This window comes from Tachyglossus aculeatus, chromosome 4 (genome assembly GCF_015852505.1).
Source record: "Tachyglossus aculeatus isolate mTacAcu1 chromosome 4, mTacAcu1.pri, whole genome shotgun sequence".
NCBI lineage: Eukaryota > Metazoa > Chordata > Mammalia > Monotremata > Tachyglossidae > Tachyglossus > Tachyglossus aculeatus.
The window spans coordinates 107,107,984-107,135,912 of NC_052069.1; the positions used below are offsets into that span (position 1 = coordinate 107,107,984).

Sequence of the window (27,929 nt, forward strand, 5' to 3'; positions counted from 1 at the left end):
ATGGGGATTAAGACTGTGAGCCCCATGTGGGACAACCTGATCACCTTATACCCTCCCCAGCGCTTAGAACAGTGTTTGGCACACATAGTAAGTGCTTAACAAATGTTGCCAACTTGTACTTCCCAAGCGCTTAGTACAGTGCTCTGCACAAAGTAAGTGCTCAATAAATATGATTGATTGATTGATTGATTGATTAACAAATTCCATCATTATTATTATTACTTTCCTGTTCCCATCCAGGGCTTCTCATCCCGTCGCCCCTCGCACCTAGAGAGCTTGGCACCGGGCTAGGAGTGTTTGGAGCAGTCCTCGGGGTGGACCCGTGCACCCACTCTCTCCCACTCCCGGAAGCAAAGGCGAGCCGGGTTTTCCCGGGACAAAATCGGGGGTGGGAAGGGGAAAGAGTCTCCCAGCCTTATGGAGAAGCCGGTGTCCAACCTTAACGTCTTCCTCAGCACCGGGAGCGTGGATCAGTTGAAAGAGCCCGGGCTTGGGAGTCAGAGGTCATGGGTTCTAATCCCTGTTCCGCCACTTGTCTGCTGGGTGACGTTGGACAAGCCACTTAACTTCTCTGTGCCTCAGTTCCCTCGTCTGTAAAATGGGGATTAAGACTGTGATCCCCGTGTGGGACAACCTGATTACCATGTATCTACCCCAGCGCTTAGAACAGTGCTCGGCACATAGTAAGCACTTAAATAACCGAATTGGATGCCCATCTGGAAGTCTGCCCGCCATCTAAAACTCAATATGTCCAAGACTGAACTCTTTATCTTCCCTCCCACACCCTGCCCTCTCCCTGACTTTCCCATCACTGTTGACGGCACTACCATCCCCACAACACTTGTATATATGTATATATGTTTGTACATATTTGTTACTCTATTTATTTATTTTACTTGTACATATCTATTCTATTTATTTTATTTTGTTAGTATGTTTGGTTTTGTTCTCTGTCTCCCCCTTTTAGACTGTGAGCCCACTATTGGGTAGGGACTGTATATGTTGCCAACTTGTACTTCCCAAGCGCTTAGTACAGTGCTCTGCACACAGTAAGCGCTCAATAAATACGATTGATGATGATGATGATACCATCCTTCCCGCCTCACAAGCCCACAACCTTGGTGTCATCCTCGACTCTGCTCTCTCGTTCCCCCCTCACATCCAATCTATCACCAAAACCTGCCGGTCTCACCTCCGCAACATCGCCAAGATCCGCCCTTTCCTCTCCATCCAAACTGCTACCCTGCTGGTTCAATCTTTTATTCTATCCCGACTGGATTACTGCATCAGCCTCCTCTCCGACCTCCCATCCTCCTGTCTCTCCCCACTTCAATCTACACTTCATGCTCCTGCCCGGATCATCTTTGTGCAGACACGCTCTGGGCATGTTACTCCCCTCCTCAAAAATCTCCAGCGGCTACCAATCAACCTACGCATCAGGCAAAAACTCCTCACTCTCGGCTTCAAGGCTGTCCATCACCTCGCCCCCTCCTACCTCACCTACCTTCCCTCCTTCTACAGCCCAGCCCGCACCCTCCGCTCCTCTTTCACCGCCAATCTCCTCACTGTGCCTCGTTCTCGCCTATCCCGCCGTCGACCCCCAGCCCACGTCTTCCCCCTGGCCTGGAATACCCTCCCTCCGCACATCCTCCAAGCTAACTCTCTTCCTCCCTTCAAAGCCCTACTGAGAGCTCACCTCCCCCAGGAGGCCTTCCCAGACTGAGCCCCCTCCTTCCTCTCCTCCCCCACCCCATCCCCCCCGCCTTGCCTCCTTTCCCTCCCCACAGCACCTGTATATATGTATATGTTTGTACATATTTATTACTTTATTTTACTTGTACATATTTACTATTCATTTTATTTTGTTAATATGTTTTGTTTTGTTGTCTGTCTCCCCCTTCTGGACTGTGAGCCCGCTGTTGGGTAGGGACCATCTCTGTTGCCAACTTGTACTTCCCAAGCGCTTAGTACAGTACTCTGCACACAGTAAGCGCTCAATAAATATGATTGAATGAATGACTGAATGAAAATATCATCATTATTATGAGGTAACAGGCAGGGAAGTGAAGTGGCCTGCCCAAGGTCACACAGCAGACAAGCGGCAGGGCTGGGATTAGAACCCATTACCTTATGAATCCCACACCCGTAGTCTACCCACTAGGCCATGATGCTTCTCTGGGGGGTTGTACCCCCAACCCCTGCCCACCAGCCTGTCCGGGACATAAATCCAGTCCTCCCCTAGAACCCTCCTGCCTCTTCCCCTCGCCATGCCTCCTACATTCCTGCTAGCCAGAAGTACTCTCCCAAGCACTTAGTACAGTGCTTTGCACACACTAAGCGCTTCATAGATACGATTGAATGAATAGCTCCATGATGCCATTCTACCTGTAGGTAGATTTGCCTGTGATGAGGGTCTTGGGGCGGGCTGGGAGTGTGGGCATGTCCAACAATCTAGACAGGACATGGGGAGAAATAGTAGCCCCTCACAGCCCACCACCTGTGCCCCTTTCATTTCTCCACCTTGCCGAGGGGGAGGGACTTACTGGGAACCAACCAAATTCTAACCTGAGGGGACAGGGGTGATGATGATGATGGCATTTGTTAAGCGCTTACTATGTGCCAAGCAATGTTCTAAACTCTGGGGTAGATACAAGGTCATCAGGTTGTCCCACATGGGGCTCACAGTCTTCATCCCCACTTTACAGATGAGGGAACTGAGGTACAGAAAAGTGAAGTGACTTGCCCAAAAGTCACACAGCTGACAGGTGGTGGAGCCGGGATTAGAACCCATAACCTCTGTCTCCCAAGGCTGGGCTCTTTCCACTAAGCCAGGATAGTCGAGGGGTAAACGCTGGTCCACTCCATGGTCCGAGCCCAGGGTTTGGGGTAAGGTACCTACCATCCAAGCCCAGAGAAGGGGATCAGGTATGCTGCTTTCCTTCTGCTTAGAACTATCAGTCAATGGTATTTATTGAGTACTTACCGTGTGCAGACCACTGTACTAAGCACTGGGGATACTGCAATATGACAGAGTTGGTAGACATATCCCCTTTCACTCTTCTTGCTGTGTTTTGGGGAAAAAGTAGAAAGGCAGCAGCGACTCAACTCTACTCATTCCTTCTCCCTCCATGACTTCACCCCACTCCTTACCCCACTTTCAAACTTAAGCTGTGCCAATTGTGGGTGGGAGAGGAATCCATTTGGATTATATCCCTGGGGGGAGAAGAAGCAGCAAGCTAGATAATCAATTAACTGATCGATGGAATTTATTGAGCACCTAGTGAGTGGGAGAATACAACAGTTGATATTTCCTTTACCTGATCCGGGCCCCTTGGATTAACTCAGGCTTTCCTCTCTATAGCCGGATCCTGTGACTAGAGCTCAGAAGAGCTGGTTCATTAATTAATTAATTCATTCAATCGTATTTATTGAGCACTTAAAGTGTTTCCCACTTCTCAACTATAATATTAGCCTAGGGGAAAGTTCATGGGGGGATTTCCTTCCTTCAGGTTTCTGAAGGAGTTTAATGTCAAGGATGCTGACTAGCCATTCTCTGTGTCCATTGAGAGATGACCCATTAAGAAAAGGGAGATTTCAATTGGACACAAGAAAAATACCTTCCTATCAGGGTGAAAAAAGTACAATAATGTATTACTAAAAGAAGGCTGTGCAGTCTCCATTCCTGAAACTTTGGGGAAAGGGTAGCTATCTATCAGTTTAGACAGGTTTTGTTTTCAGCTGCCTGCAGGTGGAAACTGGGACCAGATGAACCCAGAAGTGCGGCCTAATGTAAAGAGCACGGGCCTGGGAGTAAGAAGGACCTGGGTTCTAGTCCCAGCTCCATCGCTCTTCTGCCATGTGATTTTGGGCAAATCACTTAACTTCTCTGTGCTTCAGTTACCTGTAAAATGGGGATTAAGACTGTCAGCCCCAAGTGGGGCAGGGACTGTATTAACTTGCAGCCCTGAGTACAGTGCCTGGCACATAGTAAGCGCCTAACGAATGCCATCATAAAAAATTAAACAAACCACCTCTCCATGTCCAATCCAGCTCCAGGGCTCTCTGCCAACTAAGAGCCCTCTCTAGCAGGTGAGGGAAGCAGAAGTGTGTTCAAGACTACTGTAGGTACAACAGACTTGGGAGAGTGATCTCTAGGCAAAAGAGTTTTAAACCTGCAAGCAAAATCTGACTCTGAAGACATTTTTGAAGAGACTTATTTCATCACAAAGAGCAACAATTTTTTTCAAATGTCAGATTTATTATTTGAAAAGTACACCCATTATGGTGAACTGCTTGGTACAAAATAGTCACTTTCCCTGGTAGGAAGAAATCACATCAAATGCCTGCATTTCACCGAGCTCCTTTTTAATCAAAATATTTCCATTAAAAATAAATAAGCATTTAAATTACTGAATTATTACACCATTTTCAACATCTCATTTGTAACATTTTTGACTTTAAAAATATACTTTGATCCTTTCCTGCAAGGTACCAACATCTGATTCTGAATAGGATCAACACGTGGTGAATACATAACTTGCGGTTCACAATTTAATGCCAGAACACTATTTGACTTTCCTGGCAAAGAAGCTTCTCCCATCTCAGATGCTGGTTAGAGAGATCACCCTGGTTCCCTTTATCTGAACTTTCTAACCGATCTACTGAACCATGACTGAGTTTCCCCCTTAAAACTGTTACTTTCAATCTATGTCACTCACACCTGGGAAGTTACAGATCTGTCCTGAACGTAAGACTTACTTTCCAATGCTAGCGATGAAAAGGATGGACCTGAAATTACATGGGCTTTGGGGAAAGGTAAAAGAATTGTATAATCTGACTCTGGTATAATGGAGTATCCCCTTCACTACATTAAAAAAACAAAACAAAAACACTGTCTGGGAAGAGATGTTCAGGCCTGAGAAGACATTTTGACTAAAAACATTTTCCTTAGTGCTCCTGGGGTACCTTCACATTGGCAGACAAACATAAGAGGGAGAACTACGATTTCTGTGATTAAATTAGAAATTAGCTTAATGTTCAAGATACCCACACAACTAAATCATTTGGACTTCAACCTATTCAAGGCCCAACCTGGAATACCCTGAAGTGTCAAGCAAGACAGAGAAAACAAGTCTTACACAGGGCAGTGGGAGGGGAAAGCAAGACAATTCATAGCACCATGACAGTAAGCAAAATGGATGCAAATCCATTTACATTCTTCGAATGCCCCGATTACCTGGTCTTCCTTAATAAGACCATTCTAATAAAAAAGAAGAATAGAATGATAGTTGAGAGCATTTGTTGCAGCAAATACACATTTTGTTGAATATATCCCCTTTCCTTACCCTGACTCTCAATCTCAACGAAGGCTTCAATGTCAAAATGTTCCTGTAAACTTCTAAAGGCTTTAATCTGATTGAGAAGCAACTCAAAATAAAAGTTCAAATAGGCAGGAGGAAAAAACAGAAACTCTGTTAAAGGCCAACATGGTTAAAACAATTCTTAAAACAAAACTATGTCTAAACCGGGACATATTTGAAACACAACATTCAGAACAAGTCAAATTAAGCTGGTGAGACATTGACAGCAGCAAAGGAACCTAAAGGAAGACTGACAACCTATCTTTAGGATCTTTCTCTTTCTGAAAAGCACGAAGGAGCAACTAGGACATCAGCTTTGGCTCCAGAGTTCAAGCTACACGGGTGCCTCAGCTTCAATTCCACATCTATTTTGTGTTTAAAGTGAAACCTCAGAAAGACAGAGAGCCAGCAGTTGGGGGACATTCTATGCCAAAGATAAAGCCTGACATGTCTTAAAACAGGGTTTTGTTTAAGGATTTTATATTCCTTGGATACCTTCAAGCAACTTATTTATTCAATCACATTGTAAAAAGACCCTAGGAATTCAAATACATTGATGTTTGGGGGCCTATCAGGTATGCAATAATTACATCCCTGACTCATTTGTTTTGAAAATGGAACTGACTCAGAAATGTGAAACTGGACCTGCTTACTACTTATTAAATAATATCCAATAATAGGAACCAAATGCTTCCATTAATGGCTGTCAAACCAAAGAGCTTGAATTAGGGAGCATGGGAGACGTGGTGAGCGGTGTTTTGCCTTCTTCCATCAGCTCCTTGCTAAGACCTGGTGCCCTACTTGCTGCTTCATGTGCACTTGGTTTTAATGAAGAAAACTCTGAAGCGTCCCAAGATGTGAGGACACTATTCCAATAGATCATTCTTCTCAACTCTTCTAACAGATCTTTCTTATCACACACAAATTCATGGGCAGGAGAGTGAGGACAAACCTGTCGGGTCTGCTCTTGAAAACAATAATGCGCTCATACATTCTGGTCAACAAGGGCTTCATAAAAACATTTGTGCACTTGACCACTCATTGGGTCCTGCATCAAATGCATCTATTGCAAGATATCTTTTTACTCCGCCCTGCTAAATTAGGGATTTCTACACTCAGAATTTAAAATATTCTGTAAGGAATGCAAACATTCAGGACTTTTACTCTATTTCATCAGCATTGATTGAGCTCTTGATGCAGGAACTCGGCAACACTACGATCCCACCTTGACTGCCCTGGACAAGGGACCACATTGAATATTTTCTTCCCCTAAGAACAGTCAAGCAGATGAAAACCACTCACTATTACTCCAATTTCCTTCCAGGAGCAGCCTTCTTTTCAGTGGATATGAGAACAAGATGCAAACCTGAGCTCTTAAAGCATTCCCCAGCAAACATTCAGCTTCCTCCATAAAATGGCAAAATCAAAATGAACTTCCTTCACCTCTGGAAAAACAAAAATCAATCCAGACTCCTCCATACGCAAAAACAAAGCAAACAGACTGATGGCCTGTTGAGTAAACTCGGGATGTAAAAGTCTAACGGGAAATTTTCGGCATGTGCATTAGTATTCAACTTCTTTCCCGCAGTCTGGTATACTGAATTATGCAGAATAGTTTTTTTTTACATAAGATAGCCTTAAAAGATGCCAACACAGTGAGCTACAAATTATACATACATACGGTCGTGGAAAAGTCCAACCTTTCTCTTCTATACAACAGAACATTTGTAAAATTAGCTTGGAGGAAATAAGGGGAAAAATGCAGTTTGAAACCAAGTCCTGAACAATATAAAATCCCTGATCATAAATATTAAAGCTGCATCTGGTACTGCCTGATCTGCCATTTACAAAGAAACTTCACTTCTGACCAACCGATAATAAAATAAAATAAAAAATTGTCCTACACTACTGGTCGGTAATACTTTACTTTCCACCGCTTGGACCTCATTCTGAAAAAAAAGTACATTATCATCAAAAATAAAGATGACGCTACATACAGAACCACACAGAGACTCATGTCTATGTTGGAAAAGCCAATCCCTAAAAAAGAGTGTTTGGTCTCTTTATGAAGCCCTGATTCATATTCATTTTTTACGCTTTCTTTGACAGACCCACCATTTCTTTGCTTTGGATCCAAAGGCTTATGTGAACCTGGGATCTTGCCATCTCTGCTTTCACTTGGTTTCGTTTGGGAACTCTTTTCTTTTCTTGCATTCTCTGCACCAGGCCCAACTTCACTGGAATCTGTTTGTTCTTCAGAATACGTATTCAAGATATTTTCTTGGCTATAGAAATGTTTCAAGAACATTAGCACTTCGGCTTCATTCCAACTGTCTAACCCCTTGATTTCCTCATGGCAGGCTGGACAGAGCTCGGGTGGTGGCCACTGAATTTTGGGAAATTTGGGATCTTCGCTTAGCTGACCTAGACAAGGGAAGGAAGGGAGGGAGGAGGGGACAGAAGAGAGAGAGAAGAGTCTTAAATCAACAGAGACTTTTAAACGAACCCCATTACTACGCTGAGACAATAATCCCTTATTAACCATTATTAGCAAAAACATTCTGGAAATTGACATGAATGGAAACAAAAAGGAAAACTAGGCGGTCTCAGAAGCTTCCGTCTCAATCTATTCTCCTTTATTAACTGCACTTTCGTTGATCACATTGAAAAACTTTGGAATACTCACAAGGATCACTTGCAGAATCATAGATTTTTCATTCAAGGAGATTTCTTTTGCCCAGCAAAGTGTCAAGTAATGATTTCATCTGCATCTGAGTTCTGCCTTGTTTCAGATTCTGGTGTGATTTACCAGTGGGGCTATTGATGACTACCTTTTGCAGTCACTGGTTTCCTTAGAACAACTTTTTGTTTGACACTTTGACTGAGGCAACTCATGCTTTCCAAATGAGGCCAATGCTGACTATAAACATAGGAATGCATATTTAAATTCTAACTAATGTTACCTATGCTAACTCACAACAATGAGAAATTGAATGCACATAGAAACCAATTTTCCTTAGTGCTTTAGTTATAGGAGGTTCTTATAATACAATGGATTAAATAAAACCCAATAGTTGAGCTGTGTTTTCCATCCAACTATTATTAAAAATGATTTTACTAGGAAATAAATCTTCTTAAGGGTAATTTTAATCAACCATTAATTTAAGAATAGTTGAAACTCTTGAACATGTAACAGACATGGCTTGTTCAGTTGCTATCATATTCTAAATGTGGTTGCATTGGTGGAAAATTACTTATAGGCAGCCCTGGTATAAGGACACAATTGGTATTTGAAAACTGCATCTTGAACCAAATGTCTCATAATAACACTGTTATAAATGAGGGATTAGTTCCTGAACTGAAGTCAGGTATTCAGGCTTTACCAAAATTACCCAGAATTATGAATTCTGGAACACCCATCCTGTTCATATCTGAAAGACAATTATTCTCCCTACCTTCAAAGTCTTACTGAAGGCCAGTCTTCTCCAAGAGGCCTTCCCTGACTAAGCCCTCACTTCCTCTTTTTCCACACCCTTCTGCATCACCCTGCCTTGCTCCCTTTATCCAGTACCGTTCCCCAGCCATACAGCACCTATACACATATCCATAATTTATTTATTTAATGTCTGTTCCTCCCTCTAGACCGCAAACTTGTTGTGGGAGGAGAATTTGTCTGTTATATTCTTTTGTGGTACTCACGCAAGTGCTCTGCACACAGTAATTGCTCAATAAAAATGATTGATACTGGAAAAGAGCAATGGACTGGGAATCAAAAAGACCCACAGTCCAGCCCCAGCTCTGTCACTGGCCTCCTGTGTGACTTTGAGCAAGTCACTTAACCTCTCTGGGCCTGTTTTCTTATTTGTAAAATGGGCACAGATAGCTGCTCGTCCTCCATCTTAGAGAGGCACTGTGCATCCATCCACTCAGATGACCTCATTCCTACCTCAGCTCTTAGTACCCAGCGCTTAGAACAGTGCCCAGCGCTTAGAACCATGCTTTGCACATAGTAAGCGCTTAATAAATGCCATTATTATTATTAAATACAATCAGTCAATAAATAATATAGTTATGTTCATTTATTTTCATTGAGTCACAGAAGTTCAATTATAGGACAGCTGACTTTCCTTCACTGGAACCAAAATGGATGTGTCCACCCCCCCGCTGACCCCACTGGGTGATCAGGTAATGCCCTCTCGCCTCTCCCTCCCAGCCTCTTCTGACAAAGAACTGCACTGTAGGTAGCAAATGGACCTAGGGCCCTAAAGAATGACAGTGTTGCAAAGGCAAAACGGATGTGCTGTCAAGATGAAACAGGGTGTCTGTGAGTTTTGTTAAAATTCCAAACATTAAATTGAGGGTGGTCTGTAAAGTTTGAAACCAGCTTGAATGGAATGAAATTTAATTCTACACCAAGAGGGTTTCAAATTCGCTTTCTGCAAAAGGGAGAAAATAGAGTGGCTAATCTGAGCTTGGGGCCTAACCCCTTTTTAATAATTTTCCTTTAGGTCAGCACATCTCTTAAGGAAAAAAGTTTGCAAACTGCTCAAAGGAGACTTTCGCTGAATACAAAGAAATCTACTTCATGAACAAGTTGGACTGTGAGCTAGTCAACAAAGAAGCTAGCAAAAATTTCCACCAGTCAAGTCTGATAATTACTGAAAAGGTCGTACCCTCCTCCTAAAAGTCTGGGCTCAAGCTCTGTCCATCATTCTGGTTCAGATATGTTCAGTCCTGCTTGCCTTTCTAGAATTGTTATCTAAACCCAAAAGGACAAGGGGGTCCTTTCTGAATATTCCAGTTATGGACAGTGTTCTTGGGTTTAGTTGCCTGAACCCACACTCTTGAAGAGTTCCACCAACAGGAATACACTCAGTTCTAGTACTGGCATCTGCCTCCTTGCTGACTTTGCTGCCTTCTGTCTCTCCCCGCTCCAATCCATAAAGGAGCCAGCCCATGTCTCTCCACTCCTCAAAAGCCCTCAGTGGTTGCCCATCCCCTTCACATCAAACAAGAAACTCCTTACCATCAGCTTTAAGGCTCCTGCCATACTACTATACCTTGCTGATCTCCTACTTCAACCCAGCTACCACACTTCGCTTCCCTAATGCCAACAATTTCAGTCTACCTTGGTTTCGTCTGTCTCGCTGCCAACATCTTGCCCATGTCCCTCTGGCCTGGAACTCCCTCTCCCTTTGAATACAACAGATGACCATTCTCCCCACCTTCAAAGCCCTGCTAAAATCCTATCTCCTCCAAGAGGCCTTTCCTGACCAAGCTCTCATTTCCCCTTTTCATCCTCCCTTCTGTCATCTATGCACTTAAATCTATACCCCTTAAGCACTTAATAATAATGGCATTTATTAAGCACTTAATATGTGCAAAGCACTGTTCTAAGCGCTGGACTTGATAGTCACCCCCCTCTCAGCCCCATGGCACTTAATGTACACATCCTGATACTCTGCCAACTCCCCTGTTTGTAATTTATTTTAACCTTTGTCTTCCCCTCTAGACTGTAAGCTCTTTCTGGGTAGGGATCATGTCTACCTACTCTACTGTACTGTACTCTACTGTACAGTACTTTTTGGAGCACTTAGTACACTGCTCTGCAGGGAGTAAGAGCTCAATAAATACCATTGATTGACTGATTCTCCTATAATATGGGGGTTATGCTCTTGACTCCATGTTAAGGAAAACGAGCATTATGCTACATGCAGCATGACATGCCCACAATGGCTTCTTCCAACATTTTATGGTTTTCTCTAGATAGACATGTGCTGTTGGAAAAGCTTTCCCTATAAGTTATGGAAGAATCAAGTGTATCATTTCACAAAGGATGATATCCATTGTTGCGCATTCTTAAGCACGCTGATGGGCTTGCATTATCATTACAACTTAATCTCCTACCTCAACTTTGATATGGTAGCCCAGCCAAAAGATGAACAACTCCAGATTTCCATATCATTGTCAAGTTGAGTGGTATGAATGATGGGCACAGAAAGCCTCTTCTGAGTCATCCCTTTCAGAAGTAATAGGAAATAGTATTTTTTAAGCGCTTACTGTGTGCACAGTACTGTGCCAAGCGCTGGGGAAGAGTAAAGAAGTGGAAATTAGACAGGGATTCTTGTCCCTCAAGATTCTTGTCCCTACTGAGGATTTTATGATGATCTGGGTTCTACCTCAGATAGTAAGTTGGTTCAACTCTGCAAAACACTACACTGACCATTATACCATTAAAAGGAAACCAGAGGAATTCACATTTGGATTTTACCGTTACCTGCCAGCCGGTCATTCACGATGTTGTGTTTCTTCCACAGCCAAAGAACTGCCTGATCTAGGATTTCCACCGAGTCCATGGATTCTTTAGCCATTTCCTCAAAATGCTGAGCACATTCCTTGCACCCAAAAAATTTCTGAATATATTGCCGCATGACCTGCAAGACTCCTTGAGGGTTTTTGTCAAAGTCTGCAAAATTGAGAGTACACAATTACAGTGGGACAGAGAGAAAAAAAAATCCAACTTTTTCTTACAAACCTGAACAGACTGTAGCATCCGAAAGCTTTGTTTATCCAGATCAGCTTATATTGTACCACAGGTCCCCGTTTTAAGCTGAGGCAGAAAAACAAGGTCAAAATTTCCAGAAACTGGAGGCAATGTGGGCAGGGAACATGTCTGCTCACTCTATTGTATTGTACTCTCCCAAATGCTTAGTACAGTGCTCTGCACATAGTAAGCACTCCATAAATTAATTCTGCAGCTTCTGTTCATGTGGCCTTCTGTATATACATGTACTTGTAAAGAAAATATTTTTTCTACTCTCATCTTGTGAGCCAAATTCACTTTCCTTGTGGTAAATTCAATCGTTGGGGTAATGCAAAAGTTCCCCTGGTGCCTCTAGGACCCAAAGTGCTCTCAGAGTGCTCACAAGCCCCCTTACTTATTTCAGACACTAACTTAGGGACAGACAAACTTATGAGCAGCTCTAGAAAATAATCATTATTTGCAATGACTTTCCTGTTTAAGTTATGCTTGCTTTGACTCCTCCCTTTAGCATGGTAAGGACAAGGCGTATGATTTTTACATTCTTCAAGTCCTCAATCCTAGTGCAGGGGGTCTGAACTTAAAACATATTATTGACAAAATAATTACATTTATATATGTGATTAATTTGAACCTGGGATTAAACAAGATACTTTCCACCTTTCAGCTGAAATCTCTGACACTGTTCATACTGCTTATGGCTTGGAGTAGAATCAGTTATTCATTACTGGAAATCAGTTTTACTAAATACTTCCTATTAGCATAGCACAGAGGGCTCCTTTATGACAAATGTAACCACTTGAATTACTCTGACACCCTAAATTTTGGCTCTCTTTTTAATTTTGTTAAAACTACATCTGTAAATATTTTTACAGAACTGAAATTATCCTCACTTCCTTATTGTATTGCTAGGGTGGGAGTTCGGCTCCAAGTTTCTAAAGAAATGCCTAGGTGTTTGCAAAATGTCATGTGTTGAAGACATAACAGTTGAAGAAAGAAAACAAACAAAACTTGTCTAACTCTAAGATCAAACAGAAATAACCTTGTAAATAGACATTTGCCCATTTATGTTCTCTACTAGATAAGCAGTCAAGATTTAATTGTAACTCATAGTGGGAGGGTGAGATTGTGAAACATTTTGAGGGGGCATGGAGAAAGGTTTGTAGTTACTTGCAAGGTTGCAGTTTTCTGAGGACCAATACATTTTAACAGCCAAAGATCAGGGAAACAAAATACATGCTCCCTAAAGAGAAAGTACACTACACTGAAAAATCAACCTACAAAAGGGAAAAAGCATAAATGTTAAAACAAGAACAAAAACAAGGCAAGGGCGAAAGGAAAGCAGAAAAAATGGCAAACCCAGCAATCACCACTCAGACATCTAATAACAGTAATTGAATAGGCATGTATAAATAAGAGACCCATGAGATTAGAGCAGATTAAATACTAATATTAGAAGAAAGGCTGAAAAATAATTTTAAAAAGCAAAGATGTGCTTCAGAGACAAAAAGAACTGCATATCAAGCAATAGGTACTTCAAGGCTGATTTTTTTAAAGGTAGAGCAATTGTAATGTTTCACATGAATATTACTTTTTCTAAAGGATAACAATTCCTTACAGTACCAAGGCCCTGATTTAATGGTATGTATGTCACCAATGCTAAAATCCTCTTTCTCTGTAATTAGATAATATGGAGAAAAGTTAAGCTTTTGAGGCCATTTTCTTTGGATTCCAGTGACAAAAGTGGTAAAAGGAATTTTAATACAGTTTAAAATAAATTTGATAAAGCACAAAATTCTTCACTCTAAAAATCAGGCTTGCAAACCCATTTAAAAAGAGAACTAGGAATGTGAGAAGAGGAAAGCAAACTTAATTGTGGAGGGAATTTCATTTTTGACTCATGATCACAACTAGGAAAAAATGTACTTTATGGGGTTTTCCTGGGAAAACACAAAATGGCTCATTTGCTTGTTTTTCTTTTACCAGCCCCGAGGTGGATCTTCTAATAACATCTGCCATGTATCATCATGTAATCCTTCTTTTCTCTTTTCTCCCAAACTACTGCAATTCAGGGTAACCCTAATCTTTAAAGTGGACAAGAGTCATAAAACCCTACCTGTGGTGGGGAGGATTAGCAAATGCATCATGCTTTTTAGTGGATGGGATTTAAACAAGCAATAAGGAGAGGAAAAACCTTCCAAGACATAATCCGACTGTCTCAGACTGACCCAATTCTTTCAGTAGAAGACACTCTCATCAAATATCTATTCCAATTTAGACTGATAAAAGTATGCTTAAGATTTTTTTTAAAGGGTGAGTACTGAAAAATTCCACTTCCTTGACAATGATTTGGATTGTTGGAATAATTTGACAGGGGCACTATCAAGTGAAACCAAGACGGCAAAAGCTCTACAGTTACAAAGTGTTTTCATGGCAAAAAGAAGGGTAATGACTGTCACTGAGAGGGTACAGTTTCCACTGTCAGGGCAGGACCATCCAAGCTGCAACTTCTTGGTACTATGGATGAAAGTTCACCTGACACAGATGGTGAACAGCACATGGGAAAATGCCAAAATGCAATTTTGGAAAAAGCCATACTAGATATATTTTTCTTTGTTCTTCAGGGAGGGCCTTCAGGGCCCATTGGGCTTCTCTAATTTGGGCCAATTTATCCAGGGATAGGCTTGTGGCACATCAGTTTCCATCTTTGTGAGTAGCACTAACTTAGGCTCCTCTCCATTTCTGCTGGGGAAACCATAAAATCTGACCAAGATGATTCCACTCCCATCTTTTTTCTGGACAATTCTCTTTCCGATAAATCTTCTGCTGTATTGTACTCTCCCAGGTGTTTAGTAAGCACCTAACAAATGCCATTAAAAAAATAACTTTCTAAAATACAACACTGATCTTCATGCCTTGATGAAAACTACAACAATTTTAGTGACAATAACAATAACACACATTTGGAATCTGTAGAATATATTTTTCCAAAGCGATTTCACTTAGTTCACTTTACTTTTGCAACATCCCCCTCCCTGTGATTTGGGAGAAAGTGGTATTAAGGGGACTATACCAAGGACCTGCAACAAGCCAATTACATGGTTGGATTTAAAACTCATTTCTTCTTACTCAAAGACCTCTGCTATTTTCATTAGACCACGCGGCTTCCCAGTTAATCCAATCTGTGTTTGGGCTTTTTTTTTTATACTCTATAAACAGGTTTCACTGAAGACTCTGAAAAAAATCTCTGAGAATTCTTTCCCACTGTTAGTTAGTGAGTGCAGTAACTTTCATGGCAGATAAATGACTTTCTGTACCTAATTACTAAGCACAGATTTGTGACACTATTACCCAGTGTTCAAGTTTCTTGAAATAATTCATTTTCAATTTGTGGAGCATTTACATTTTTTTCAAAGCGCTTTGATGTCAATTACTTTGTACCTTTATCTCATTTACATAATTTACCTGTATTAATGAGGGCTTCAGGCCAAAGGGCAGCTTGGACAGACAAACTATGGAAGAGTTTCCAGAGGGAACAAGGGTAACCTCTCAACTCCGGCCTGCTTCCTTGACACCCAACCCACTGAACATGGTGAGTCAGAAATATTCCAGAGATCTGAAAAAGATTCCCCCCGTCGTGATAACATTTTAGCAAAATAAGCATAATTCTTGTTCTTTTCTATAACCCATAGTTGATCTTCACCAGAACTGCAGGGTTGGTCCATCAGTTGGGGTTTCAGAGGGATCAGGCATCAGTCCAGGAAACAGCAAGTCTCCACGAACATATCAGACCAGCAAGAATCTGTCTTTTCTTGCACAAAAAGTGTAATGTATTGCACATTAATAACTGCCTATATTGCACCTTATTAATAACACTGTTCTTTTCGGCCGCATTCACTCGTAGGGATAGAATACCACTGCCAGTGGCATAAGCTTCAAAAGCAAAGGGCAGCGATTATAATATTATACTCTTTTTAAGATACTAAGGCATTTTGTAAGGTGTGGTTTCCTTTAGAAATTGGACAACATTTCCATTTCAAATGCAAAAGCTTCATTAGGGGAATTGGTGGCAAGAACTTTGAGAGGATGATTGATTTCGCCTGGTCAAAACTGTAAATACTGCTGGAGTTTTAATTACACAGCCTGTTCAACTGGAGAGATTTTCTTTCCTAAAAAGAAATTCCTCTCATTCTTGCAAATGATTTTCGGACCAAGAGATGAATATAGTAGGCAGTTCCTTTTAATTATTAGATATTTCTAGCTGATCTTATTGCCTGGACTTTTGATTAGGTTGAAAAGATGTTCTTGATTAATCGCATGCTTCAGTTTGGGAGCTAATTTAACAGTTGCGTAGACTGTAAGATCCTCGAAGGAAGGGGCTGTGTCAAGGCTGTGTCATTTGCTTGTACTGTACATCCCAAGGGTACAGAGAAGGCACTCAATAAATCCCACTGGCTGATGGCAGCCAATTCTTCTAAGTGACTGCAATACATAGGTTCTTCCAGAATTTCATATTTCTACCTTGGGCTAAATTCAACGCCCCAGGCCTGAAAGATAAAGACCTGTTTTTTTGGTTTGTGGGTTTTTTTGCTGTTTTAAAACTAAAGATCATTCAGCACAGAGTAGAAAAACGAAATGCATCCAACTGATCTTGTAAACTATACCTGTAAAATATAAACTACAAATAAACTGATAGATTTACAATGTAAGTCAGAAATAAGAGTACTGTGAGAGGGTCTAGGTGTGACTAAAAGATATTAAAGTGAATTTTCCTTCAAATAATGATAATGGTATTTGTTAACCGTTTACTCTGAGCCAAGCACTGTACTAAGCACTGGGGTAGATACAAGGTAATCTGGAGCCACATGAGGCTTACGATCTAAACTGATCTAAAATCTCCATTTTATAGATGAGGAAACTGAGGCACGGAGAAGTTAAGTGACTTGCCCTAGGTCACACAGGAGACAAGTGGCAGAGCCAGGATTGGAACCCAGGTCCTTTGAATTCCAGGCCCGTGCTCTCTACCACCAGGCCATGCTGCTTCTCTAAGTATATCAGACCACTTCTAATACATTAGAGACAACTTTGAACACTTCAGGGGTTAAAGTTTAATTTGAGTTATTTAACTATCATTAATTTCCTCCTTGAATAAGTACACATTAGCCAAGTACCCATGTTAATATGTATGAAATGCCATGACAGATGGCGTTGTAGGCATGAGGAACGTTGCAAATTAGTGTGATGGTCAATTTTGCTAAGAATCTGAACTAAGATACAGTGTGGAAACATTAAGGCAGAAAAACAGTGCTATTCACTTATGAACTGCAAATGCTGATTAATGAAACTGACATAATTTACTGGGCAAAGTAGAATACAACTTATTAATAAAATCTCTGGAAGAAAATGTTAATTGAAAGACAAATATAAACCATGAAAACTTTTTGGCAAATGAGATATTAGGTTTACTCCAAGTTATTAAAGTATTTTAGTGGCCATGCTCACATCATTTATCTTGGACAGTAGGAATATATGATGAAAAGCTCCAATTGTAATGCCAGCTTCAAGGGTGAAGCTTTTTAGCTTCACTGAGCACTGATTTCATAAAACATTTTCTGGCTCCTTCACATTGTAAACCACTTATCTGTACTTCAGCCTGCTCTTATATGCCAGCATCAGGGAAGAGTTATATTTTTGCTTTCTACACTACGTTTGAGGCTGAACAGGGATTTTAAAATATATTTCCTAAACAATATTTATTCCACTTGTGCTTGGTAGTGAAATTTAACCTACTTTTTTTAAAAAATGAAACATATTAAATCATCATATGTGTGTTTTAATAGCCTCTTAGAATACTGTTCCTGTTGGAGAATGTTGCTATTTCTCTGATCAAGACAGGACTTAGAAAATATCACATCTATCGTGTAAGAAAAGATAACACTAACATTGGAAACAAAAAAAAATAACCAAAATGATTAAAGGTATTTCATTAATGTCTCCAAATAATTCAATTTGCTTTTTAAACAGCGGACCCAAACCCACAGCAATCAAGAACTAAATAGCTCATATTCAGGAGATGCAACAAATCCTTTAAAATTCACACTGAATTTTAAAAGAGGTTCAGGAATAATGACGTAAATTTTAGTTCTCAGTGTATCTTTACAAGTAACTTCTTGCCTCCGCATCTGTAGAATTGAGGTTATTAATCCTTACACTGCTTCTACGAGGTAGTTAGGGAGCAGGCTGTTTTTACAATGAGTAACTGAAAATAAGCATCTTCACCTAGAAGGGCCAGATTAGGGGATTCCTGGATCTACAGGGTGATTCTCCAGTCCCTACAGTTCTCTTTCTACTTTAGGAAACTATTTCACAGCTTACCCGCATTTTGTTGTTGACCAAGTCCAGGATTGCATCGTACGGGATTTTGTCCAATGGAAGGCTCACTAACCACTCTTGTAAAGTCTCCAGTAATTTCATGACAGACTGGCGGCCTGGAAATAACTGAGACACACAAACCTCTAAAATTATTATTATGACACTTGTTACATGTTTACTATTTGTTGAGCTCTGTTCTAAGTGCTGGGGTAGATACAAGTCAATCAGGTGGGACAAAGTCCCACGGCGGGGGGGCTCACAGTCTAAATGTCAATCATATAAAACTTTAAGGCAGATTCTAGTCAACGTGTCTTGGAGCATTTCATGACTGATTTCAGGACTCTTTCTCTAAAGAGACAAGCAAAGGACTGCCTCAAGGAGGAATGAAAACTCTGGCTCTGGACCACTCAGACCACCAGTGGACTCTGCAGGTTAAGAATTTCAGGGAGGGATGGGAGTCAGTCAGTCACTCAATTGCATTTATTGAGTGTTCACTATGTGTACAGCACTGTACTAAATGCTTGGGAGAGAACAATATAACAAACACATTCCCTGCCCACAATGAGCTTACAATCTAGAGGGGGGGACAGACATTAATATAAATAAATTATAGATTTGCATGTAAGTGCTGTGGGGCTGGCAGGGGGTGATGAATAAAGCGGGGAGGACTCCCCTCTGATCAGTACACTCTACTGTACAGACCTCTAGTAGGTAACAGTCTTATTACAAGTTCAAAGCATGCCACTGATAGCAGTGCAGACAGCCAGAAATATCTCATAATAGTGACATATGAGCAGAAAACAGAAGAGCAGACTTCACATTTAGCAACATTATATATTCTCTTCTTTAGGATTCAGTAGATTACAATAATTTATATGCCATTATCTGTTTACAAATAATTAAGAGTGTATTCCTCGTATTAAGTTTTACACAGCTCATTTTAATCTAAGAACAGTTCACTTCATTTGATGCTGTAAAGAAATCTAGACCACACATGAGACCGGTAAGAAAAACACATAATTAAAATCATATGAGAGGGAGATACAAGTGACAGTCGACCCAACTATACTGGAACTTTCCCGATTTATCTGCTAATAGCTATACAACCAAATTGAATTAGCTGGTCAGGCTCCATCATAAAGAACAGGGACTGTCTGAGGGATACTGTGATGAAAACATTAGCATTACACTTTCTTTAAGGAAATGAGGACATCTAGAGATTTCTAAGCTCTGAATGCCACAGTGGCTAAGAACCTGCCTAACTGATTATTGTACACCATACTCTTGGGAAATATAATGCAACACTAATTATTCCTTTTCACATTCTTTTCCTTGGGATTTAAAAAAAATGCAGTAAAAATTTGTTTATTTATGGGTTTAGAAATGAGACGAATACTTTTTATAGCTTGGCAAGGGAAATCATTTTGAAATGCCCACGGCAAACTTCAAATTAGAGCAAGGCAATTTTAACTAAAACATTCTCTTTTTCACAGAAGGTTTATGTAGGATATTTAAAAAGTTTTACTGGATACTTTATTACACAAGGGCAAGCTCACTAAAAAGATAACGGGAAGATAATGTTTCTGATTCAAGCATTCAAACTGGGGATGTCTGTTGAAGGTCTTAATCTGAAAAGCGGAGAGGTTCCAGTGCATGATGAAAAGATGTGAGAAGGGGAATCCCTAATGTTTTAATTTTAATCCACACATTTCTAATGTGGGGGCAAGAATTCTTATAACCCATTTCACAGACAAGTTGAAGAAAAAGAGATTAAGTGAGTCACCCATATTTACAAGAGTTGGTTGAATATTTGGGACAGAAATCAAAAGTTTTGAGATGAAGCCATCTTTGTAGCTCTATGTACTGTGAGGTAAACTACCCTATTTTTAAAAAATGGTATTTGTTAAACTCTTACCATGAGCCAGGCACTGTACTAAGTGCAGGGGTAGATACAAGATGATTGGGTTGGACTTCGCCCCTGTCCCACAAAGGGGTTGCGGTCTTAATCCCTGTTTTACAGATGAGGTACCTGAGGCACAGATAAGTTACGTGACTTGCCCAAGGTCACACATCAGACAAGTGGTGGACCCAGGATTAGAACCCAGGTCCTCTGATTCCCAGGCCTGTGCTCTTTTCACTAGGCCATGTTGCTTCTCATATTCTATTCATTTTCCTTGGCATGGACCACTGAGTCTGATCTAATCACTAGCTCTTTAAAAAGCATTAAAACAAGTGAGAAATGCTCCCTTTAGAAGGTTCTTCAATTACTGTCTTCTTTCTAGGCCTACGAGATAGGAAAAGTAACTTATCAGCAACAATCTCTGGAAGATGAAGAAGAGTGTCGCCTGTCTTGGTGGAGGGAGGGATGGAGAGACATTTCCTTTAAAAGACAATGAGATTCCACTCAGGGAGAACCAAGTGGGTGTCCAGGGCACATCCCAGTAGGGGAGGGGATTAGGTAAAACAGGTATCTGTGCCTATGAATAATATGGAAAAGGTGAGCGCCCTAATGAAACCTTAACCTACACCCTCAATGCCAATTAAACAAAAAACATATTTTTAACTGGAAAAACATAGCTGAAACTTTTCAAAGTACTTAGAAAAGTCTTGCATCTCCATATGAAGTAAAATTTCCATTTAAACCCTCCTCTTTCAAATATGATCAAAGGTAGGGCATGTATACCTTGGTCATGACCGTAACAAAATCCTTAAAAGTCTTTAGTTCAGCTCCCTCCAGCGTCTTGTGAGTAGCAAGCTCCACTCTGAGTAGGTAATGCAATCCTGATTCGAGATCAGCCATGTACAGCTTTGACCTACAAGACATATCATAAAATACGTTTAATTTTCTTTAGGGCTAAATTTCCCCCCAAATTCCAATATAAAAACTGCTATCTATCATTCAAAAGGCTGGATTCTTAAAACAAATACACTCATTTCTCCTATACAGTGAGCATTTTCTTGCAGAAGTCCACATTAAGGAAAACTCTCTCTGTGGCATTCACCTTTATAACATGCACTATGCTGCATCCAACACAGGCTTGCATTGTCAGAAAAAAACTACTTCATAGCACTCCAGACAAAACAAGTGACGGAAATATGTTACTGTGGAACCAAATATCCTTTTTTTCCAAGATAAGCCACTTGAACTAAAAATTGTTGCAGAGCTTCAATTGCCCAAGTTTGACAGAAGTCCACTTACTTATCAAATTCCCTCCAGGCCAAAGTGTCCGCATTTTCCTCTTTATCTAGCTTTATTGGCAAAGGAACCTGAAAGGAAAGTTTCCTTTTCACTCCAGGCAACGACTTTAAATAGGAAGAAAAGAAAGAACGAAGAGGCTTCACGCTGCATGAGAAAGGAAAGAGCAAAGGTTAGAACTCAAAAACACCGATATTGATGGGCTCAATCATGCAGGCCAGCCCAATTCATTATGGAAGGTGGTGGCTGGAACTCGAAGAAATATAATTGTCCAAAGGTCAAGTGTGATTTGCAATTTACACAAAAAAATTTTTGTGTCCCTAAATCAGTGAGTGCTGAAGTACGGCTAGGCCTAACAACGTCTTCTCGAGGGATATAATTATTGACTAATTAGAGGCCGGAGACCTCTATCTATAGCTGGGTCCCCTCCTGACAAACTAAATGAATTGCCTAATTCTACCAGCACTCTTGTGTATCTTCCTCATCTGGAAGAGGAAATCTCCCAATCACCTATCTCCTCGGCTGCTAGGAAACTGAATTAGCTAGCACCGTCATTCAGTATTTTGAGCCCTTCTGAGAAAAGAGGTATATGACAATAAGGGGTCTTAATAACATTTAGTAAAGGAGAGGACATCTCTAATAGTTATTCCCACACATGAAGGAATAAAAATAAAGTCATTGTAAAAAAATGTAGCTAACTTTAAAGTATATACTTAGAAGGCAGTGCTGCATAAAGATTATTTGCATCCGGGCCCATCAAACTGACTGAAAAATGAAGGGGTCCGAAAGAAGCTCACTGATTATAGAGTTGGAACTTAGATGAATCCCACAAAATGCCGCCCATATCCCTTACCGCCATTTACTACTTACATGTTAATTAATCCATGAGACCCATTTGGATAGATCAGGTAACATGAAGGGACTGAAGTAATACCGAGCTTCTCTAGAAATGTCTTATCAGAATTCAGTGCTCTGTTTACCACAATGTTTTCAAATGGAACCAAGTCTAATATCACCTGGGTGACAAAACAGCATGTTAAGAATTCTGCACTGTACAGTGACTTTTCTCCAACCCGGCAAAAAATCAAATTCAAAATAAATACAGACTATACCCAACCCAAAGCTTTATATTTTGGGAAAATAAGGCACTATTCAGTGGGGATGTTTATTTATCAGTGATTCACTAGTTAGAATTCAAGAATGAGTCTTATTAACCTACAGGAAAATTATAGAAAACAATCTCTATCATAAAAACCCCTGACACAAATACAGATGCAGAAGTATAAGGGAACTAGATATATTTTATTATTTTTGAATTAGTTTTCATGAGAGAATGTAATAGCCTTAAATTTCCTCCATTTACCTGAAAAGGGGGTGGTACACCTCATCTGGATCTTCCCCTCTAAAACACCCTAACCATAATAAAAATGATAATAATAGTAATAATTGTGGTATTTGTTAAGCGCTTACTATATGCCAGGAACTGTATTAAGTTCTAGGGTGGATACAAGCAAACTGGGTTGGACACAGTCCCTATCCCACATGGGGCTCACTGTTCTCTGCATCCAGGAGGTACTCAATCAATTAGTCAATCAATCGATCAATGGTTGTTGTTATTTCACAACCAATTCATGAAATTGTTCCCCCCCACTCTCCTTCCTCACAGGCTACACAGTCTCTGTAGTTCCGAGAGAGGAAAATAAATAAGCCCAATATTTTTCACCACTGGTTTGCTACAAAAATTGTTGGAGTCTTTGGGCAAGCCAGCAAGTGGCTATCTATAAGGCTGTATACAAATACAAACAAAAATAACAGACATTCCTTTCCTGTTAGCAAATATTATGCCATTTTGCAAGCTTCCCTACATTTTGGAAGAAACAACCATGTAGATATGCTGACAAGCTTTGGGGCTGCCCATTCCACTCCTAACAGAACTCAGCTTCTCTGAAATATATATAGTCTCCTTTGAACCACTGCCTAGGATGCAATCAACGTCTGTATATGATTTCAAAGTTGGCTGCATGTCATACTTCAGGCATGCTGCTGGGCCAGCTCATAAGCAAGTATAATTGGAAATGTTGTACAACACTGTATGCTTCTACAAAGATAATGATGCAATTTGTTTTCTTCACTCCCCTAGATCTTGACTTTAATAAAACACACAAGCACAATTTAGCATTACTGTCAGGCTGAGACAGCAGCTTGTTGAAACTGTGAAATAAGAACACACCAGATATGGGCCAAAATGAAAATTAGCCACCTCATCTACTCTTTAGCTAATTGAAGATAACAAAAATGGATCTACATGATCCTTAATGGACAGGTTGCCTCAGTTGGGCAAAATCACGAACAATCATCACTTCAAAGAATTTTACTTCTTTAAAACAAATATATCAATACAGCTATTAGATACAGACCCCCCCCCAACATTAAAGATCAACCAAACATGCAAGGGGACAGGTGGTAGTGGAATAATGTTGGCCAAGTAAGTGACAAATTAGTATAGTTAACCACTGCATTGCTAACTGGAAAAATATAAGGCCTTTAATCACAAATACTAAAAAAAAAAATCACTACAACTTTGTCTTGCTTTAGCCCAGCTGACAACAATTAATTGGGGAGAATGCTTCTTTCAAAAATGCTAACTTTTAACTTTTATAAAATGTTCTATTTAAGTTTTCACATTTACAATTTTACACAATCTAGGTGTCTCCAGCAGGTTGAACAGAATCAACATGCACAGAGCAGTTACACCTTCACCTCAGGCTTAGGTGTTTAGATATAGGTAGTTACAAGTGCTGAAACATACTGTGCAAGTCCACACAAGTCTTCCTTTGCAGTACTATCAACAATGAATTTCAGGCCATCTTTTAATGCAAGATTTACACCAAAAGATAGTTTGGGTGTAGTCTCAAACTAAAGCCTCTATCGGCATTTTGGGGAAAATTTCTTAATAAAGTTCACCTCCTACAAAGTGACAATATAGGCTCATCTAAGCTTAGTTCCATAATGGAAAATGTGAAACTTAAAAAAAGTATACTTTACCCCATAGTTTCAACCTCCTCCCCACCCAATTTCTTCCCACTTAGACCTTTCAAGATAGTTATTAATGGGTGCAACTGATTGGTTTGAGTTTCACCTCTTTTCCCATTCCCTGTCCATTCTTTAGTATATTTCCCAAGCAGCAGAAAAATAGCCAGCTGGTGGGTAGTAGGTGGGAAAAAGAAAAACAAGGGCCCTGGATAATCTACAAACTCGGATTAATAGTCCTTGAATAATTAAATTCTCGGTAAATTAAAATTGCCCCTAATTTTTCTTATAAAGAGGGTAAAAATTACCTGCACCTGATGCTTCCCTTAATTTACACTTCAACAAAGCTGTAAATTTTGGCAAGAGCAGAGGAAAACCGAAAATGTAACTAATGCTGTGGACACTTTCCTATAAACTCTCAGATGCCTTGAATATAGCAAAATTTTGAGAGGCAGAGGATCTGAAAAGGAGATATGACTTTATAAAAGTAGGCCAGAAGAAACTAAAGCAACCTATTCTGCAAGAACTCTGAGTGCTAAGGAGTGCCACTATGAACTTTGCTTCCAAATGCAAATGTTTAAATATGAAGTATGAAGTTGGATATTACCTGCTGCCATGTTCTTTTGGGCCTGACCTAATTCCAACCACCCAAGGAAGGTGTCCTTCACAAGGACAACCTTGTGAACTGGAAAAATGAAAATATGGCTATCTCCTTGTTCCACAAATCTAATTTTGCCTTAACGGTTACTTTTCCACATGAATCCTATTAAGCAAATATAGCCCCACTACATTATTTTATTTCAAATACTATAGGAATTGTGTTTGAGATTATTTTATTTCAAATATTATAGAAATTAAGTCATTCAATACCTCTCGTCCAACATATGAGTTATTGCTTTCAAATAAAATGGCAATATAATGTCCACCACTGATGTCAAAGAGAGAAGCAACATCATTGGACCTTTTAGGAGAAGAAAAACTATTTACTTCACAGAATAATTCAGTCATTTTACTCATCTTCAAGTGGCTGTATCCTTTAATATGATTCTAACTTCAAAAAAACATTAGCTTTCAACCTTGATTTCCTATATCACCTCCCTTCTGCCCTCTCTTAACTTACCTCACTGCTTTCCTACTATAACCCAGTCTGAAAACTTTGCTTCTCTAATGCCAACCTACTCACTTGGAAATCATCTATCTTGCCACCAACCTGTCTCTGGCCTGGAACACCCTCCCACTTAATATCCGACAAACTATCACTCTACCCACCTCAAAGCCTTATTGAAGGCATATCTCCTCCAGGAGGTTTTCCCTGATTAAGCCCTTATGTCCTCTTCTCCCACTCCCTTCTGTGTTGCCCTTGCACTTGGATTTACACCCTTTATTCACCCCTCCTTCAGCCCCAGAGTACATATGTATATATCCATAATTTATTTATATGAATGTCTGCCTGCCACTCTAGATTGTCCGCTCATTATGAGCAGGGACTGTGCCTACCATTCTGTTCTTTTGTACTCACTCAAGCGCTCAGTACAGTGCTCTGCACACAATAAGCGCTCAATAAATATGATGGATTTGATTAAAGCTACAAGTTCAGCCTTTAATAATCAAAGACGCTTACGAAATGGGCTCCAGATTGGGACACGCAGGGGGCCGGTTTTCCTGGGAATGATTCTGAAGAAAATCAATCATTGTCTGCCTCACTGTTTGTAGTTCTCTATCTGATCCTGCTGAAAAATAAAATCACACTCAATTTTCTAAATACAAACAGCAGCAATTACAAAACACAAACCCCTTCAAAATTAAGTTCTGCTCTCTACCGGATGATCTCCAAAGTTAGTTAACATAATTACACCAGTATTAATGCAAATCAATCTAAAGGGATGACAGTGCATCCAGTGTGCCCTTTCTGGTCTCTATTTTAGGACCAGAAAGTTAGCCTAACAAATTTTGAACATAATGGATGTATACTTACCTTTGTAATTTTCTCCATGGGTGACTTCCTTCGTAAATGCCTTGAAGTACTGAGGGGGAAAATATGCAACTTTACTAAGAGTCCTCATTTGTTTAGTTAAAAAAAATATCAAAAATCATTACTGCTTTACCTGTGTTATTTTGGTCAATTTTCTCTGGAGAGTTCATATTTATGGAAGGCTAATAGTGAATTTCTGCTATCACTGCACTCAAAGTTACACTACATGATGTCCTAATTTTAGAAGGCAATTTTGAGCAACTGGAGTAAAGATATCCTGCCCAGGAGGGTCAAAAACAGTACATATTGTACATTTGGGACTACAACACAATGAAAAACAAAAAACTAAAACTAGTGGACTAAAACTAGTCCACACACATCTGAAGCAGTAGACAGTAAACCTAACCTACGATTTTGTGTTACAGGTAACACTATATAAGGTACAATAGTATGATAAGGCTCTCAAACAGAATTGCAAGTCCATGGGCAATAATGACAAAGTTGAATCTAAAATAAACAAAAATTTGTAGAAAATTATTTGAGTGAGATCTTCAGCTTCCAAAACAGTTATTTCTGGACTTTTATTGGAGAATAGTTTTTTAATGGAATTTAAATAATGTAAAAAAAATACTGTTGCAAAAATTCCTCTCTAAATAGGTTTCTGAGCATATTTATTTTTTAGTACTTTCAAAGCTTAATATGCTCCCTCTGGTGGAAGAAAAACTCAAGTCTTACCTGCAAGTAAAACTCTCCATTTTCTAGATATTATACCAGATTCCAGGCACATTAGCATTTTGATAATTTGACAGCTGTATGGTGTCTAATGAGGTTATTTTAGAATAATAAGTACCCTTACCTCCTATCAAAAAGAATTAAAAAACCCTTTTTTAATCCTATTCAACAATTATACATTCCACTACCACTTACGGCAATCCTAAAGAGTCAGGATCATATCTGGAGAACTTATCTGGAGGGAAGTTCAAAAACTTGCCTAAAAAGTTGAGCACAATCTCGAGTCAGGGATCCAATGGTAACAGACTTCAGTCCTTTCTGAAATAAATTTCTTACTCTTGCCTTTTCAAACTGAACCAATTCTTGGGAGGGTGACTAGGGATTACATCCTTCCTTGACTGATGCATGAAATAATATAATTTATTTTACTAACGACACCTTTAGTTCAAGCAAGAAACTGGCATGTTTACAACACCTATTATACACTGGATAGAGAACTCACCCTAAAAGATGGGTAGAATTGAATACCATATTCACGGCAGGTTTCATAGTTCTCTTCATCAGCACAATCCAGCACCCCAACTCTAATGGCAGAGTCCCAATCTGAAAAATATGGGAGAAGTGGTGGGAAGGGTTATTAATTAAATATTATTATTATTATTAACACTAAAAAGAATGAATTCTTCCAACACATGCCTGAGAGATTGACATGTGAAATAAAGTTAC

The 27,929-nt window shown here is 39.9% G+C and overlaps 1 protein-coding gene across 1 annotated transcript in view; it reads right to left on the bottom strand.

The window, feature by feature from the left end:
- Window positions 1-4,237: 4,237 nt before the first annotated feature.
- The window catches only part of QSOX2 (quiescin sulfhydryl oxidase 2), a 44,050-nt gene continuing 20,358 nt past the window's right edge, over window positions 4,238-27,929 (bottom strand). The window contains exons 3-13 of the mRNA XM_038745665.1: window positions 27,706-27,806; window positions 26,475-26,523; window positions 26,121-26,226; window positions 25,370-25,460; window positions 22,340-22,485; window positions 21,473-21,616; window positions 20,957-21,086; window positions 18,277-18,399; window positions 15,367-15,517; window positions 11,638-11,826; window positions 4,238-7,784 (exon numbers count right to left, since the gene is read on the bottom strand). Of these exons, the coding sequence (XP_038601593.1) occupies window positions 7,261-7,784; window positions 11,638-11,826; window positions 15,367-15,517; window positions 18,277-18,399; window positions 20,957-21,086; window positions 21,473-21,616; window positions 22,340-22,485; window positions 25,370-25,460; window positions 26,121-26,226; window positions 26,475-26,523; window positions 27,706-27,806 (1,754 nt within the window). The 3' untranslated portion in view covers window positions 4,238-7,260. The remainder of the gene's footprint in view (window positions 7,785-11,637; window positions 11,827-15,366; window positions 15,518-18,276; window positions 18,400-20,956; window positions 21,087-21,472; window positions 21,617-22,339; window positions 22,486-25,369; window positions 25,461-26,120; window positions 26,227-26,474; window positions 26,524-27,705; window positions 27,807-27,929) is intronic.